The sequence below is a fragment of the Mustela erminea genome, chromosome 10, assembly GCF_009829155.1.
Source record: "Mustela erminea isolate mMusErm1 chromosome 10, mMusErm1.Pri, whole genome shotgun sequence".
Taxonomy (NCBI): domain Eukaryota; kingdom Metazoa; phylum Chordata; class Mammalia; order Carnivora; family Mustelidae; genus Mustela; species Mustela erminea.
Genome location: NC_045623.1, coordinates 76,443,816 through 76,461,140, shown reverse-complemented (window position 1 = coordinate 76,461,140; position 17,325 = coordinate 76,443,816). Strand labels below are relative to the sequence as shown.

The 17,325-nt window shown below is 44.0% G+C and overlaps 1 protein-coding gene and 1 long non-coding RNA gene across 2 annotated transcripts; one reads left to right on the top strand and one right to left on the bottom strand.

The window, feature by feature from the left end:
- The first annotated feature begins 2,243 nt into the window (after positions 1–2,243).
- LOC116568218 (olfactory receptor 2A12-like) lies at positions 2,244–3,191 on the top strand. The gene has a single exon (XM_032303739.1). The coding sequence runs from the start codon at positions 2,244–2,246 to the stop codon at positions 3,189–3,191; it is 948 nt and encodes a 315-aa protein (XP_032159630.1).
- A 5,629-nt stretch (positions 3,192–8,820) lies between these two features.
- LOC116568068 lies at positions 8,821–13,245 on the bottom strand. The gene is made up of 3 exons (XR_004276495.1): positions 13,071–13,245; positions 12,007–12,085; positions 8,821–8,893 (listed from the first exon to the last, which is right to left on the bottom strand). It is a non-coding gene; the product is annotated as an uncharacterized LOC116568068 (long non-coding RNA).
- Positions 13,246–17,325: the final 4,080 nt, after the last annotated feature.

Below are 17,325 nucleotides of genomic sequence, written 5' to 3'. Positions count from 1 at the left end.
TGAGCCTTGGAAGTCAGTGGAATGTGGAGAAGCAGAAAGAGTTACAGAAGGCATTCCCACAGATAAACAGCTCAATGGAAAGACAGTGTAGATCACCATGGCACATGTGGCTGATACTAAGAAAGCTGGGTAGCTTGAAAGATCTGTGGCTCAGAGGAGGGCATCTCAACTGCCTAGACTAGGGTCCTTTGGGGCCCATGCTGTTAACATCATGGCTCTGAAGTCTCCGTGAGGTACTGGTGAATCACAGACCTGGAAATGTTTGGAGACAGATGGGAGACTCCTTAAATTCCAGTCTAATGAGGCATGAGAACAGGCAGGATAGATGACAGTACCAGTGGCGGGTGGGTGGACCGGGAAGAAGATCACCAAGAAGCCCCTGAAAAAACCCAGTCTGGGGTGTGGACATTGTGAAAGAAAGATTTGATCTCTTCCTTCTTTGCAGCCCTCATCCTCCGGGCTTTGGGGTTGGCCACTGGCACTGCTGACCAGTCTTAATCTCTTCAAAAATTTCCCCTCAATGTGTAAGACTCTGAGCTTCCCTAGTTCTCCTCTTTGCTTCACAAACATCTCTGATCTAGGACCTCTTTCTTTTTCATCCAATTACTGGTGTTCCCTAAAGCTCTACACAAAAATATGAACCATTTTCTTTTGCCCAGACAGCCTCAAACAATGTTTCCATCTTCAAGATTCCCCCAGCACCCCGCGGCAATGAGTCCCTACAATCGTGTTTTCAACCCTGTCCTCTGGAGCCTCAGATGCTTGAAAATGCCAGGATAGCTCCTCTCTCTTCCCTCTACCCCTCCTTCCACTCAGCTGCCCATTATCTAAATGCCCAAAAGTGAGCCCTGTCATTAGATCAGATATATTTCGCATGATCTCCGCTACGGAGGAGATACGACACATGAAGGATGTGGGACTCCGAGAGACTAAGTGACTTAGGATCAGGTTAAGAGGCTACAAGATTCAGGTGTGTTGACACCAAGTCTACAGTCTATGTATTCTCCTCTGGTCTCACGTCTCCAACTCCCAGAAGGAATCTTGCTGATGCAGTCCTGGTCAGCGGACTGCCCAGCTCAGCCTTCCCCTTGATGTTCATGGCACAGGTCTTCACAGGTGACCACAGGTCTTCAGTCTGCTATTCCTGGGATCAAAGAATAACAGAGATCACAGTTTTCTTTGGAGTGGGCAAGTCTGACAGCCTCACTTAAAAATGGAACTGTGAAGTTCACAGAAGGATATGGAGTTACCCAAGACCACACAGCAAATCAGGGACATAGTAAGGATCGGCCCTTTACTCTTCTGATTTCCAGATTCATTCCACTTGTACTAATCCCTTTATTTGTTTAGCATTTTATATTTTGCCAAATGTCTTGACATACAGAATCTCATATGCTCCTTCCCATTACTCTGTACCTAGATTCTTCATATCTAACAGGTGGGATGACTGAGGCCAATGGAAGTGAAGGGACTTGCCCAAGGTCACACAGCTGGGTAAGTGACAACCACGGGACATTCAGAAAGAGCAGAATTTAAAATGTGGTCATGGGGTAGTAACTATAAGAATTCAACAGAAAATCTTCCAGGTATCTAAGCACAGGATATAAAGGGGGATCTGGGGGTACAAGTCAGGAGCCAGAGTCACACTCTCAGTGGCTTGGGCTGTGAGGTCTCTTCTTTGCTGCCCTGCATGTCTGCTCTATCATTTCTGCAAGGCTGCCACTTTTCCTCTCTATTGTGCCAGCTGTCCTATGGCTATGTCATCATCACTGGCTCCGGTTTGTTGGTACCTCAGGCACCCACAGCCCACTGGCATAGACATCGACAATGTTGTAATTTTGAAATCCCACCAGAGAATTGTCCTCCAGACTGGGACAGGTGTACACCTTTGGTACAATTCAGCAGTGGCCAGAGGTTGGCTAGGCCTGCCACTACAAACATGGGTACCGAATCCCTTGCCCTTTGTGGGTAAGGGTGATTTCCAGAGAAGGACCTGTGGGTTATCATGCATCCTATGTTCTATTACAGGAATGAATCCAGATCTCCTGACTTATTTCCCAGTGCCACAGATGCCCTCTCTTCCTTTCCCGCTGCACCTCACTCAACAGGTTTGATGAAATTACTTTGAGCTACTGTGCAAGGCGCTATGTGTGTGTGACTCAGCTTCTGTCAACTCTGTCCTCCCTCCCCCAAGGCTAAAGGCAGAACAGGGAAGTCCTTGTCTCCTTAATAGGCAGACCACCATGCACAGCCTTGGCAAGAAGAACCACAGCTCTGTGTCTGAGTTCATCCTTCTGGGATTCTCCAGTGAATCACAGGTCAGAATAGCCCTGTTCTCCTTCTTCCTTCTCCTCTACCTCGTCACTCTTCTGGGTAATGGACTTATCATCACCCTGATCTACCTGGAATCACACCTCCACACACCCATGTACTTCTTTCTGAGTATCCTCTCCTTGGTGGACGTGAGTTATGTCACTACCACTATGCCCCAGATGTTGGTTAATATGGTGTGTCCAAAGAAAACCATCTCCTGGGGAGCTTGTGTAGCCCAGATGTTTATCTTCTTGGTCCTCGGCATTGCTGAGTGTGTCCTCTATGCCATTATGGCCTATGACAGGTATGTAGCCATTTGCTTCCCCCTTCACTATCCCCTACTCATGAGCCGTCCCATTTGTATCAAGATGGTCATAGGCTGTTGCTTCATTAGCATAGCTGGGGCCCTGATCTATACCATCTTCACCATGCATCTGCCTTACTGTGGCTCCCAGAAGATAAACCACTTCTTCTGTGAGGTCCCTGCTGTCCTGAAATTGGCCTGTGCAGACACGTCCTTCAATGACCATTTGGACTTCATCTTGGGTTTCATCCTGCTCTTGGTTCCATTCTCCCTCATCCTGGCCTCCTATATCCGAATCTTTGCCTCCATCTTAAGAATCCACTCATCCCAGGGGAGGCTCAAGTCTTTCTCCACATGTGCTTCCCACATCACTGTGGTCATCATGTTCTATGGACCAGCCATGATCATGTACATGAGGCCCGGCTCCTGGTATGACCCAGAGCGGGACAAGAAGCTAGCCCTGTTCTACAATGTTGTCTCTGCCTTCCTCAACCCCATCATCTACAGCCTCCGGAACAAAGATGTTAAAAGGGCCTTTCTGAATGTACTTGGTAACAGAAGAACTGCTCACTGATCCAGGATGTTTCAGAATTGTCCAGAGTCATGGGCAGACTTGACAGGGCTCATTTCATATCATACAAGTAGGTTCTAACCAACCTGAGCCTTTCTAGGGTTGTGAGCAACCAAGTTAGGAGTGGCTGTATGGGTACCCCTAAACTGAAGGCCCCTCCATTGGCTGCCACCACCCTAATGCTTCAGTTGAGAGTTGAGGACAAAGGCTTTCTTCTACAGTGACTATGTCATGGTTCCAGGCATTGCTTTATTGCTTTTCCTGGGTTCTCTCCTCACCTCTAGAAGTTCATATCATTTCACTCTGATTACAGCCAAATGTGTACACATGATTTTCTACTGTGTAAGGGATGTGGAGGTGAAAATGACATCAAGAGTAGACAGGTCATGCAGAAGCAGTCTTTCCATGTGCTTACAAATAATAATCAGCATCGTTTTTTGCACTAGGAGCTATAAATTCCAAGCTAGAACTATTTTAGACACATCTCTGTAACAATGTGTCTAATAATTGATTTGGTCTGGACTCCACTTGTGATACTAACTCTTCCCTCTCTAATTTTACTACCTAAATCTCACTTTTATTTTGAGAAATAAATACTCCATATATTTCATAAAATAAAAGGATATGTGTTTATGTATATCTACATATCTGTATGCATTTATCTATCCCTATATAGAAAGGGAGACAAAGAGAGAGAGAGAGATACCCACAGACAGAAATAAAAATACAAAGACCCCATTTCTCCATACCCCAAATAAACACTTAATGTTTTGCCATATTTAGTCTGAGCCTTTTTATCTTTTTAAAAAGGGATTAAATAATTACAGATGCCATTGAAGGGTCCTTTGAATATTTCCAGCTCCAGGAATCAACCACTACCATTAAACTGAGTCATCCCATAGGTCTTTAAACTTTTGCTTACAGACTATCGAACCCATAGAATTGTTCTTGTATGAGTTTGAAAATCTATAATGGTGGCATGATATCCACATTATTCTGAAGAAATTGTAACTCAGCGTCATATTTCTGACATCTACCTATTTGTTATACACAAGCCTACTACATTCTCTGTAGCAAGCATTTGAATATACCACACCTCATTTATCTTTTTTTTTTCTCTTGAGAAAGAGAGAGAGCACATCTTTTTTTGTCTCATTTGTACTTCCCTGGTTGCTAGTGAATTTAACATTTTTTTTTTCCCATAAGCTTCTTGGTAGTGTTGGGTAATGAACTAAGCTCAAAAGCCAGACTCCTGTGTTCTAATCCCAGTCCTACCCTTTACTAACTCAGTGGTGCTGGGCAAGGTTCATAACTTTCTCTGAGTCTCAGTTTCTTCATCTGTTAACAGGAAGAAAATAGTATAGACCTGAGGAGGTAGCTGGAAGGATTAAATGAGATAATACATGAAAAGAATTTGTCGTAGTGAAAACCAAAGTGTAAATATTCAATGAATATGAGATATCATTTGCCTTTTCATAATTTGCAGTTTATTATGTATTTTGGATCTTCTTTGTTTATTGCATGCATTGAGAATATCTTCTCTCAGCTCATTGCTTGTTTTCTTTATTGCAGAAGTAGTACCTGTTTATTCTTAAGTTTAAGAGCACAGATGCAAACAAAAAGAAGAAAATGAAAATTACCCATTACCTTAGACTTGGTGATAATTACTGTTAACAGTTCAGCATCTGTATTTTAGGGTTGAAAATATTTTTTCATTGTTTTTATTAATACTTTAAAAGAAATAGAATACATTTATTAAACTACTATGTGTTTTCATGATTTCTTAAATGTTTTTTAAGCACCCAATTTTTTGGTCAGATTCTCGCTTTATTTTATTTATTATTGTTATTTTTTTGAATATAGTTGAAACACAATGTAGTTTCAGGTGTTCAGCAGAGTGACTCCATATTGCTATACATTATGTTATGCCCACCACAAGGGTAGCTACCATCTGTCACCATACAATGTTATTCCAATATCATTGACTATATTCCCTGTGCCTTAACATTAATTCCCACGACTTATTCATTCCATAACTGGAAACCAGTATCTCCCACTCAACCTCACCCATTTTGCCCATCCTCCCACCTCCCTACCCTCTGGCAACCATCAGTTTGTTCTCTTTATTTATAAGTCTGATTCTACTTTTGGTCTATTTGTTTGTTCTCTTGTTTTTTAGACTCCACATACCCGTGAAATCAGATGGTATTTGTCTTTCTCAGTCTGACTTATCTCACTTAGCATAATGCCTCTAGGTGTTCCTTCCATGTTGTCACAAATGGCAAGATCTCATCCTTTTTTATGGTTGTGTGATTATTTTTAAATTGAATTATACAATATACATTCTTCTGTAACTTGAGTCATTCACTCAATAATAGGTTTTGACATTAATCATGTTGTTTTGTTTCCACTGCTGAAGAGTCTTCTTTTCTTTTGATGAATAGAACAATGGTTTTTAATAAATAGAATTTTTAACAAACTTATGATTCTCTACCTTTATGGTTTTTCTTAAATGAATATGTGTCAAAGATTTCACTAAGCTCATTAATTCATGAAGGAACCGGTAACATATTAAGATTGGTTCAAAGGAGAATTGGCGTACAGAAATTTATATTCTCTACTGGACAAATTTTGTTTGTGTTCCTATGAATAAGAATTAGTTGCATTATTATAGACAGAAATCTTTTGCTTCCAGTTTTCTAGACCTTAACAGTTACCCCTGCAGAGTTATAAAATATCCAAGGCCTTAGAAACTCAATTAAAATAGTACACCCTTATAAAGCCAGATAATCCTCAGAGGGTCTGCTAGACAACCTCAAGCACTATACCAAGAGGGCACCATGAAATCCCTGTTGCCTTCTGCGAGTCTTAGATGATTTTTTTTTTTTTACAACACTCACCCTTGTGATCTTAAATAACCTTCAAAAATTATTCTTGATTTAAAAAAACAAAAAAAACTGGTCTCATTATTTCTGGCCTCACTGTATCAGTGAGGAACGTTAGGTCCGTAGGAAAGTTAGCCATATGAACCGTCTCTAGTTTGTCTTGCAAATCTAGAGACACACAGTATTGAGCCATTTCTAAAGCCACAGAATTAACTTTTACCTGGAAGTTTCCATATGGAATCTGAACTTGGACTTTTTCAGTGCTCTATTATTTGTTATGCTGTAGTTGGAAAACCAATCCCAAGAAAATCTGTCCTTTCTATTTCACCCATAGAACCTACAAATTTGGGTGAATTCCTCTCCAATCAAGGTTCCAAAATTTACTTAAGTTTCCTTCTGGCCAGTAGGTGATATTCCTTATCATCTCTAAGGTTGGGACATTATAAGCCAGGTCAGTTTTTCAGGGAGAGCTGCGTGGAGATTGGATTCACAAGCAAAGTCAACTCAACCCTTGCCACTTAATAGTATCTCAGCATGCCTGATTAAAAGGAAATACCTCTTAAATATAACCTTTTTTAAACAATCAATTTGACCAAGTCTATCCTGGTTAAATACAAAACATGATTATTGAATGTAGGCTAATAAGTGAAGAGGCTAATTGAAGTGTCTGAATTCTGGTAAGTCAGTAAAAATCAGGTATCAGTTAAAAATGTTTCACTGCAGTTCAAAAAACTTTGATCTACTAAATCAAGTGTCAGAGACAGCTTGAGGGGAATGAGAGTTTTCTCATACGTCCAAAAACCCCAGAACATTAAAAACAATAGCAACAATGATGCAAATAACCTCATTGATTTATTCAGCTCTGTGGGAGTACTCTTGCTCTGCTGAATTTGGGGCCAGCAGCTACCATCACAGAGTCCCATGATTGTTGGCAGGCATCAGTTCCTCCCTGGCTGTTGCTCTGATGGCCTCGGTTCCTTGTTGTCTGTTGGCCAGCTTGACCACACTCTGTTCCTTGCCACAGGGACTTCTCCTTAGGGCAGCTCACGACAAGCCAACTTACTTCATCAGAGCAAGAAATTGAGAAAAGTTGGAGAGACAGAGAGAGTTAAAACAACACGGAAGTCAAGTCTTTTATTACCAAATCTCAGAAGTAATATCTCATTGCTTTTGCCCTGTTTTACTCATTCAAAGGAAAATGCCAAGTCCCACCCACCCTCCAGTGCTGGGGATTACACAGAGGGGTGATTACCAGGAGGTAGGGATCACTGGGGGCTCTTTTAGAGAGCTGCCTACATGGAGGCACATGAATGGAGATCAGACAGGAAAGAGCAGTTGGTCATCTTGCATGACTTTTCCCACAGATGAGAACCAATGAAGGTTCTTGAGCAGGGGAGGAACCAAGTCAGAGATGAAGGGCAGAAAGACGACTTTAGCAGCTGTGTGAACGCTTATTGCCTACGGAGCCTGGGTGATATTGTGATTTATAAGAAAAGATATGTATTTAGTCTTCTGGTTCCTAGCACAGAGGTCCTAAGAACCTTAGAATTTCCTAAGTGGTGAGAAACATAAAGGCTCTTTTGTTGCCTTTTGTTTTGTCAGTGAGGTGACTTTTGGGCAGCCAGTGGAGCCAACCATGGGATTAAAGAAATTTCAGTCCCACTCTTAACTTCTGGGAAGATGAGAGAGACTGGAGATGGAGTTGAGTCACTAATGGCCAGTGATTTAATCAATCATACCCATGTAATGAGGCCTTGTGTAAACCCCAAAAGGATAAGTTCGGAGAGCCCCTGAGTTGGTGACCACCGGATATGCTGGGACACCCCATGCTCCCTCCCACATACTTCATCCAGTGGGTCTCTGACATCTGGCTACTCCTGAGGTATATACTTTTATAATGAACTAGTCATCTAGTAAGTAAATATTTCTCTGAGTTCTAAAAGCCACTTAGCTAATTAACTGAACCCAAGGGGTGGTCACATGCACTGATGACAGCCTGGACTTCCATTTGGCATCTGAAGTAGGAGAGTGGGGGAGAGTCTTGCAGGGCTGAGCCCTTTATTTGTGGGATCCGGGCAGATTATGTCAGAATTCATGTGAATTGTAGGACACACCAACTGGTATGGGAGATCTGCTGGGTGATAGGGGAAAAAACCCACACTGGGGTTTGGTGTCCACATAACCAACCACCCAGCCACATGAGGAAGGAGGTGGATCACACACCTACAGTCCTGCCACTGAGGGGGAAGCACCCAGCCCTCCTGTGGCATCAGTAGGAGAGGGAGGGGACTTCCTGAGAAGTACAGGGTACAGTGAGGCTCCAGGAATCCCATCCCTGGCTTCCCACACCCTACCACAACCACAACCGTGATGCAGGCCAGTTGAGCCAAGTGGCCCAGCCTGAGGAGGCCTCCTGTCCCAGAAGCCCTGTTCCGGGGCTCAGCTCGCAGTGGCTTCTCCTTCATGGAGCTCCCAACTAAACCATACCTGGGTAAGGAAGTCAAACCCTAGTCTGGCTCCTGGGGGACGTATTGGGCCAAGTTCCAAATGCTATGGCAGCCCCTGGGGCCATCTGTGAGCAACAACGGGTCTTCTCAAGCCCAGAAAGAATGGCGCCTGACATTTCTTTTGCCCTCCAGGCAGAATCCCCACCCTTTGGCCAGAAACACCAAAAGAGAGGGCTCCAAGGTCTTTGCTGCTACCTCAAAGTTGCAAGGTGTAAGTTCTTCCTGTTACCTGTCTTTATTCCTTATTGCTACAGTTCGGGCCCTTTCTCTCTTGCTTTTCTCTCCACCAAGAGGAAGGTTTCTCACAAGCAATCTGAAATGACAGAACATACCCTCAAAGGGCGGAGACCTGAGAGCCACTGGGCTGTTTAAGACCTCCATGGGCGTGGCCCTTTATAAGACACAGGAAAGTATAGCCATGTCTCTCATTAAGCGTAATTAATGTGTCACTGTATACCCATGAAAAAGCTGAATGAGTTTCCCCTGACCAACTGATAAAATGTTACGTTAAAGGTCACTTAAATATTTGCTAATTTTTATTCTGTGAGATTCTTATTTTTCGACCAGTATCCTTTTCTTTAGGGTCTCCAGCATGTTTGTAGGTTATGAAAGCCCAAGGACCCTAGGCACTTTGCCTGATGTATCTAATGGGTGAAACAGCCCTGGGGACACCACTTGGCAGAGGAGAGGACAATTTCTTGGCCTTTGTCAACCTAGACCTCCCATGGTACCTCATTTTTTTTTTTTTTTCCTGGGGAAGGAGGAACAGCTGAGGAAAGACCTGTCCTCAGCGCCCTGTCTGAGCCCCACACAACTTCTCCCCAGCAACCGCAATGCCTCCCCCAGCTGAATTTCATCTCCCCTTCCCCACAGACCCCCACTGGACGTTGGCGTCCAGGCCGGCACTGCCTGGGTTCCTTGGGGAGTGAGGCTCCTCATGGCTGCAGGGACTATTCTGACTAGGGTCCTGGGCCCACATGCCACTCAGGAGTGGCCTCCTGAGTCTGAGGGAGCCCTGCCCACAACCTCCTTCCCTGCAGGGTTATAAGCTCGGGACACCAATGTCCCCGAGCACGCAGGGAGGTCGAGGAGGAGCCCAGCGTGGGCCATAGTCCTGCTCACCGGCCACCTGTCTCTCTCCTCATGCCTATGTGAGTGTGCGCCCGACCGCCTGTCCCTGCCTTTCTCTTTCTGGCTTTCCCTCCCTGCCCACCAGCTCTCTGTGGCTCTGTTCCTACTTGCTGGCCTGCTCCTCTGCCTCCAAGTTTCCGTCTCTCTCCTCCGCCTGCCTGTGCAGCTCTGGTTGTGCTGTTCAGACTGGGTCTGCCGCTCGCTCTGCCTCTCGTGCCTTCTTGACTCCGCCGTGGATTGCTCGCTTGGACTCTGCATGAGCCTGTGGCGAGGCCCCTCTCTACCGTCCCTGGTTGTCCTCTTCTCTGCCTCCGCTGTCTCTGTGATTCACACGGATTCCCCGCTTCGCTGCGTCTCCCTGCGTCTCCCCGTAGAACCTGGCCCTCAGCCCGTCCCTTCTTCCCCCTTCCCGCCTCCTCAGCCTCCATCCCTCTGTCCACTCTGTCTGGTCTGCAGTCTGCCACCTGCTGGCTCTCCTCTTCCAGCTCCTTCTCTCTCCTCTCTCCATGCCCCTGACCTATGGCCTCTGTCCCTTTCCTTCCCCGCCTGGCCTCGGCCGGCTCTCGGGGATGCAGTGGCCCTGGGCAGCTGTCCTGGGGATCCCCCCCTTCACCTCCCCAGCACCAGAGATAGACCCGGGCCTGTCTCCTCCTCTAGCTCCCGCCTCCTTCCCCTTCCGTGTCTGGCCACGTTCCATCCGCCTGACTCTCTCCCACTGGGCTCCACGGCTCCATGGCTCTTTCCTTGAGTCCCTTCTCCTCTTGCAGCACAAGGGGAAGAATGGACCTTTTTTCACCTTCTTCCTCCTTTTTTCCCTCTCTGGCCCGTGCCCCTCACATTCTGGGTCTCTGGGCCCCTCGGCCTCCTTGTCTCTTGTTTTGGACATTTTTTTTTTTTTTCCCTTCCAGGACCTCTCTCTCTTTTCCATCATTTTCTTGGATTTTGTGGTTCTCTGGGTCAAGTTTCTCTGAGTCATTCTTAGCCTTGGCAGGTCAGTGTTGATCCTGGGGGAGGGCGTGTGTGTGTGTGTGTGTGTGTGAGAGAGAGAGAGAGAAAGAGAGAGAGAGATGGGGAAAGGAATGGAGAAAGAAAAAGGGAGGAGAAATCATACCTATCTTCAGAATTTATATTTCAGAATTAAATATTACTGTAATCAACCACCATTTTTGCTGATAAGAAACAATTGCCAGCTCTGATTTATGGCAGTAAATCCTAACATCGAAAATGCAAAACTCTGAGTCTTTCATCTCCTAACTGTGCTGCAGGAAAGCAGATAGGAGAGGAGGAGATCACTATAAGGGCCCATGTGAAAAGAGGAGCAACTTTCCCCTGATTTCTCTTACATCCTAACAAGGAAGCAAGACCGGCACTCCTAGCCTCAAGCCTCGGACAACGCGGCGACTAGTGGCTCAACCCCTACCAGGGCCTTGCAATAACACCACCCATTCTGTCTTCTCAACAGCAACAGGTCATCATCAAACCTGGCTGTGGGAGGGTCAGAACCAGAGGCTCAGAGAGTCCAAGCAACTGACCCCAAGACACACAGCAAACCAGCCAAGGAAATTGAGAGAAGAAACCAGTCCCCAGGCTGCATTCTGGACAAAGACACAAATTCTTCAAAGGCCAAGGAGTCCTGGGAGGCTGAAGCCTGTCACCCACATCTCTGTTTCCTCTGTCCTCAGCTGGCAAGCACAAGCTGGAGGTAAGACCTAGGCAGCCTCTCATCACTGTGGCCCTTGTCTAAGGACCTCCATGTCTCAGGAGCTGGGAGAGAATGTAGTTTGCAACAACAGGTTCCCTCTGTCCCAAAGTCCCATTCCCAGCTCATGGCTCATTTCTGAGAGCAGCACTGGGCAGGGCAAGAGCCCCGACTAAGGACCAAGCTACATGGGTGTTCTTCATTCTTGAGACTTGCTGGGTGACCTTAGACCAGTTGCTTTCCCTCTCTGAGCTTTGGTAAAATCAGTGGATTGTACTAGTTGTTTTCAAATTGAGCTTCAAAGTCTGTAACTAGTAAGGGGAGCCACCGGGAGCTGTGTGTGTCTGGGTGAGGAGGGCGAGGATGGAGTGGGTTCTGAGCACCTGCACAAGTCCATCTTTGACAAAAGCTGAAAATGCATAACCCCATGTCCTGCTTCCCAAGAGCCCAACGATCCAACATACATTTTCAATTCTGTTCTTGAGAGCGGCCCATCTAGAGGACGGTGTCCCTGCAGTCACACATGCCTCCCCTCCTGGCTCAGCCTTGAGCATCCTCCGTGGAGACATTAAGCACAGTGCAGCCTAGGCTCCTACCTGTAGGACGCTGGTACCCACTCTAGCTCGCCAGCCCCAACCCATGTTCCCTCCAAGTTGCCTCCAGTCGCCTCCAAATCTAGGAATAAGTAGAAAAGCATTGTCCTGCAGATGTTACAAATTGCCTGCCACCCTCTTTTACAGATGAGATCACAAGGGCCAGGCAGGTGGGTGACTCCCCAGAGCTATGCGGCCAACTAGCACTCCAGGGAACAGGAGAATTGGACTCTTATAGGACACAGGATTGCCCAGCCCAGGGAAGTTGGCTGGGCCCTAATATGAAGGCCTGTGTGCATGTTAAGAATTCTGGTCTCTTATATTATTAATGATGAACAATGGCCTCCCGGCCCTAGATGGATGGCAGGCAGGGGATGGGGGAACAGGGCAGGATGTAGGCTGCAAGGAGTGGGCAGACTCATTCTGGTCTTGGGTCCATCTGCTGAAGAGCTGTGGCTGGGGGTTGGCCTCTTAGGAGGGAGCCCTTAGGTACTTGGGGGGAGTGAGTGGCCAGAGCTCAGCAGCCTCCCCAGGGCCAGTGGGCTTCCTCCTCTCAGCAGCTGGAGCCTTCTCTGGTGGTTTAGGAGGCAGAGATATGTCTGTGTTTCATGTCCCTCTGCCCGTGCTGACTTAGGCAGAGACACCAAGTCTCAAGACACCAGCCCCTCATGTATTTTTGATGTTTATCTGCCACTTACTTTGTTCACTGGCATGAACCCAGGACTATCTTCATCCGACCTTCAGCCACCCCGCAGAATTCTCACGGTACAGACAAGGTTGCTAAGGTTCAGAGACGTGGGGTAATCTGCCCAGGTTACACGGTAGCATATATCACAACCATCATTAGTTTTTTTTTAACTTAGAGAAAATTATTTTGCCCAAATTTTCAACTTTCCCTTTACTGTTTCGTTTTTATGTTTATATGAGAGGCAAAAAAATTGGCATTTAGGCGAGGGAAAATATGGACACAGAGAAATTGAAAGAAAGATAGCCAACTTTCTTGGCACACGAAAGTAGATCAGTGGTTCTCAAAGTGTGGTCCCACTAGCAGGCAGCATGTGCATTACCTGAGAACCTCTTACAGATGCAGATTCTCAGGCTCCACTCCAGACTTCCCAAATCCAGAGTTCCTGGGTGTGAAGCACAGCAGCGTGTGACAAGCCTTCCAAGTGGTTCTGATGCACGAGACGAGGAGATAGGAGGGTGGAGTCTGTGGCTGGCTGCTCAGGCGACAGGAGGAAGGAGTCCTAGAACAGGGAGACAAGGGTAGAGGGGACGAGGCTCCAGGAGAGAGACCAGACCCCAGTATGACAGAACAGTTATCTTGGGACTAGAGAGAAAAAAACTGCTGCAGGGATGGCTTAGGGACTTTTTGGAATTAAATATTCAATTCAAATTGTGCTTCATTATAAGAATCTTTGACTCTTTTTTCTTTTTTTAAAGATTATTTATTTATTTATTTTAGAGGGAGTGAGAGAGCACAAGCAGGGGGAGGGACAAGGAGCAGGCTCCCCACTGAGCAGAGAGCCCCAGCGGTGCTTGATCCCAGGACTCCTGGATCATGACCCTAGCTGAAGGCAAATGCTAAACTGACTGAGCCACCCAGGTGTCCTTAGAAACATCTTTCTCTTCCTTATTTATATGATATGATATGATATGATATTATTATGTTAATCATCATACATGAAAAAATATACATCATTAGCCAACAGGGAAATTCCAATCAAAACCACAATGAGATACCACCTTACACCAGTTAGAATGGCCAAAATTAACAAGACAAGAAACAACAAATGTTGGTGAGGATGTGCAGAAAGGGAAACCCTCTTACACTGTTGGTGAGAATGCAAGGTGGTGCAGCCATTTTGGAAAACAATATGGCGGTTCCTCAGAAAGTTAAAAATAGAGCTACTCTATGACCCAGCAATAGCACTACTGGGTATTTACCCCAAAGAGACATCTTTCTCTTAACACACCTTCAGGACGAGGCTTACGACAGTGTTGTGTGGGGAAGTTTGGGGCGTAAAGGAGAAAGAGAATGGGGATGAGCCATGAAGAAGGTCAGTATGCACCCAAGAGTTCAGTGAGAGCAGAAAATTTGAGAAGTAACCAGGGATACACAAGGAACCCCTAAAACTACTACAAATCTAAGAAGAGGAAAAAAAATCAGACTTCTCCCAGAAGATGGGCTTAGGAGGTATGTTGCCTTGTGTCCATATTAAGGTTCATCACCATGAGGCTGAAAGACTCCCAACATTCAGGTTATGCTTCAAAGGTCTTTCTTGTCTCATCATAAAATAAACATTCACCCATATATTTTCCCGTAGGTTGCTTTATCATTTTTACTTTTTGCATTTACCTGTTTAGCATAGTTAGAATGTATCTCGGTAGGTGGCATAAAAGAACTTTTTCTATCCAGATCATTAACTAATTGGCAGTGCTTGTTAAACAGCTTCCTGCCTTCTGACTTATAATAGGCTCTTCATCATGGGCTAGGGTCCCTTTCCAAGCTCTCTGTTCTGTCCCATCAATCTGTGTGTCTATCAATGAGCTCACACTACATTTTTACGGTATTACAGTACATTATAATATTATAGTATTAAGTTTGCTCCTTTGGAAGAGTGTTTTCCAGGATAAAACACAGGATGCCCAGTTAAATTTGAATTTCAGTTTCATTTTTATTTGCTAAATCTGACAACTCTGCTTCCATTTCATTGTTCTTTTCTTTCCCATAAGTATTTTCTTGACTATTCCTATGCACTTATTTTTTTATGAGTGTTTGAATCACATTATCATGTTATTACAAAATCATTTTATTGAGTTTTAATTAGATTGCATTAAAAATATAAGTTTGAAGATGTTTTGGGTTTGTTTAGATTTTTGTGGGGTTTTTGGTGTGGTTTGTTTGTTGTTTTGTTTTGCCAATTTTAGTCTCTCTTTCCAGAAACATGGACAAGGTGTATCCCTGAACTTAAGTGAAGTTTCCTTTATGTCTTCTGAGAAAGTTTTGCAGAATCTTCTGTTTGTTTTGTTTTCATTTGTTTGGCTTTCATAGGTCGTGAACGTTTCTTATGAGGTTCATCCCTAGGTGTTTTTGTAATTTTGTTTATTTGCTGCTTTTATAAATCTTTTTTCCTGAACCATTTCTAACTTTTTATCTAGGACAGAACATTTCTACCTTTTGGGTACTTCTTAGTTTTTTAATGATTCATAAATATACATACTCATGGTAGATAAAAAGCAAAGAGGCCTGAAATGTAAAAAGAAAAAGGAAAGGTGCCTCTTTCCATCCCTAGAGGCTCCCTCACCACTGTCACAAATCTCAGTCCTCAATGATAATAAATGCTGACAAGTCTGTGAATACTTGCAGGCATTTTCCATGCATCTAAAATGTGATGTAAAATACGTTTTTGAAAATTTGTATGCATATACATTTCTGTACACATGGGATCTTACTATGTGTATTGTTCTTTGAATCTCCCCCCTTCCCTTTTTTTTTTTTTTTTTCCAAATCTAATTTGGTTGCGTGGCGCTAAGCGGAATCAGGGACATCTCAAGAAGCCGGATTCGGGGAGATGGGCTGGGCAGCAGGGCAGGCGACAGGACCCGGATGTGGGTGTCACACGCACTCCTGGGCCCCCAGTATTTTTATATTAGGCCAATTTAAACAAACTCTTCCATTAGTTCTAGAACTGTATCAGTTGATTCTCTTGTATTTCCAGATACGATAAATATGACATTTGCAAATCATTATAATTTTCTGATCTTTAAAATTTTTTTCCCTTGCCTTCAAATATTTCTTTGGCTACAGCTTTCTGAATAATATGATATGCCAGCAGTAAGAGTAGCTCTCACTTTGAGCGCACACCATTAGACCAGGGATCATAAATTTAAATGCATAGGGTAGGGGACAGGCATAGGCAGTTTAACAGAGTAAAAGTAGTCTATGAAAAATAAGGGACCACAAGGAATATCATGAATTGGGGGGTTCACACTCCATCCAAAAAAGAATCATCCATTCACCTCCTGCTGGCTGGAGGAATAGGGCCCATTTTTGCCAACTGTAGTTTGTGATGCTGAAAATCTAGTTTTTTATGCGTAAGCTCCACTTTTTAAAACACTGGCAATAAATTTAATTTTTAAAAACTATACAAAATATATCCATGGGTTATATTTGGCCTGTGGACAGCCAAGTGACCTCTATGCTAAAGTTTTAAGCATGATCCTGGCTCTTCATTTGGAAGAGATACTCTTTACAATATCAAAAGATTTTGGAGATGCCATATTAAATGTCTCTGTGAGAGTTAACAAACCAGAAAGTTGAGAGCAATCTATAAAGCCATGGGAACAAAGGGTGTACAAGTCAGCAATGGTTAAGGAGGTAGGCTGGCGTAACCACCTGGACAGAGTGCATGAGTTTAGGAAATGCTTCCTGACAAATTGTAACTCTTCTCCATGAATTTCCCTTTCACAAAACTCTGGGTTTTGTGGATTTACTTCTGCATAGTTTCCTCTAGTCACTAGAATTTTTAATATGCTCAGAACAAAATATAAATTTTTCTGAATCATAAGACCAGAAAGGCAATGAGTATGAAAGGTGGACCAGCCATAGGGAAAATTTTTAAACCTCAGTATGTTCATGGCCTCCAACAAAGCAAAACCAACTTATTGGCATCATATGGACAGTGTGAAGGAGGGAGTCTTTGAAGAGTTTCTCATTAAGAAGGTATGATAAATGAAGATTAATTGTACAATATACACATCATTATATCCTCTTTGCATGTTGTGCTGGAGTTGACGAGCTGGGGTTATTCCTTTGTTTTTTGTTTTTGTTTTTGTTTTTGCTAACTCTAAAAATTGTTTATGGGACTATACCCATGATCTTTCTTTGACTATAAAATATCCCTCACATTTTGGAAGACAACGAGTAAGCATTTGGTAAGAATTTGTTGGATGAATGACCTAATTAATGAACACTGAAGAAAAAGCTCATTCACAGGAAAAAGCTAAATCTTAAATATTAACTCTAATTTTTATTCTGCCTAGCATTGACTTTAACCCTGCATTCTAACCTTAGTCCTAATCCTAATTGTGATTTTTTAAAAAAGGTAAACCTTAACCCAAATAATGAGTTGTCTTTCCCTGATCCTAATCTGAAACCAAGAATTTGCAACCTCTATACTTCCAAGAGAAAATAGAAAATGGTGGGAATAATAGAAAAGCAAGGATGGGTCAGAAAAAGGAAAAATATACCTAGAGGCCAGAGCAAAGCATAGCATACAGCACCTCCCTGATTTGGCATTCACCCTTTTCATCACCATG

Coding starts and splice junctions, on each gene's coding strand:
- LOC116568218 (XM_032303739.1), top strand. CDS start 2,244: ATGCACAGCCTTGGCAAGAAGAACCACAGCTCTGTGTCTGAGTTCATC.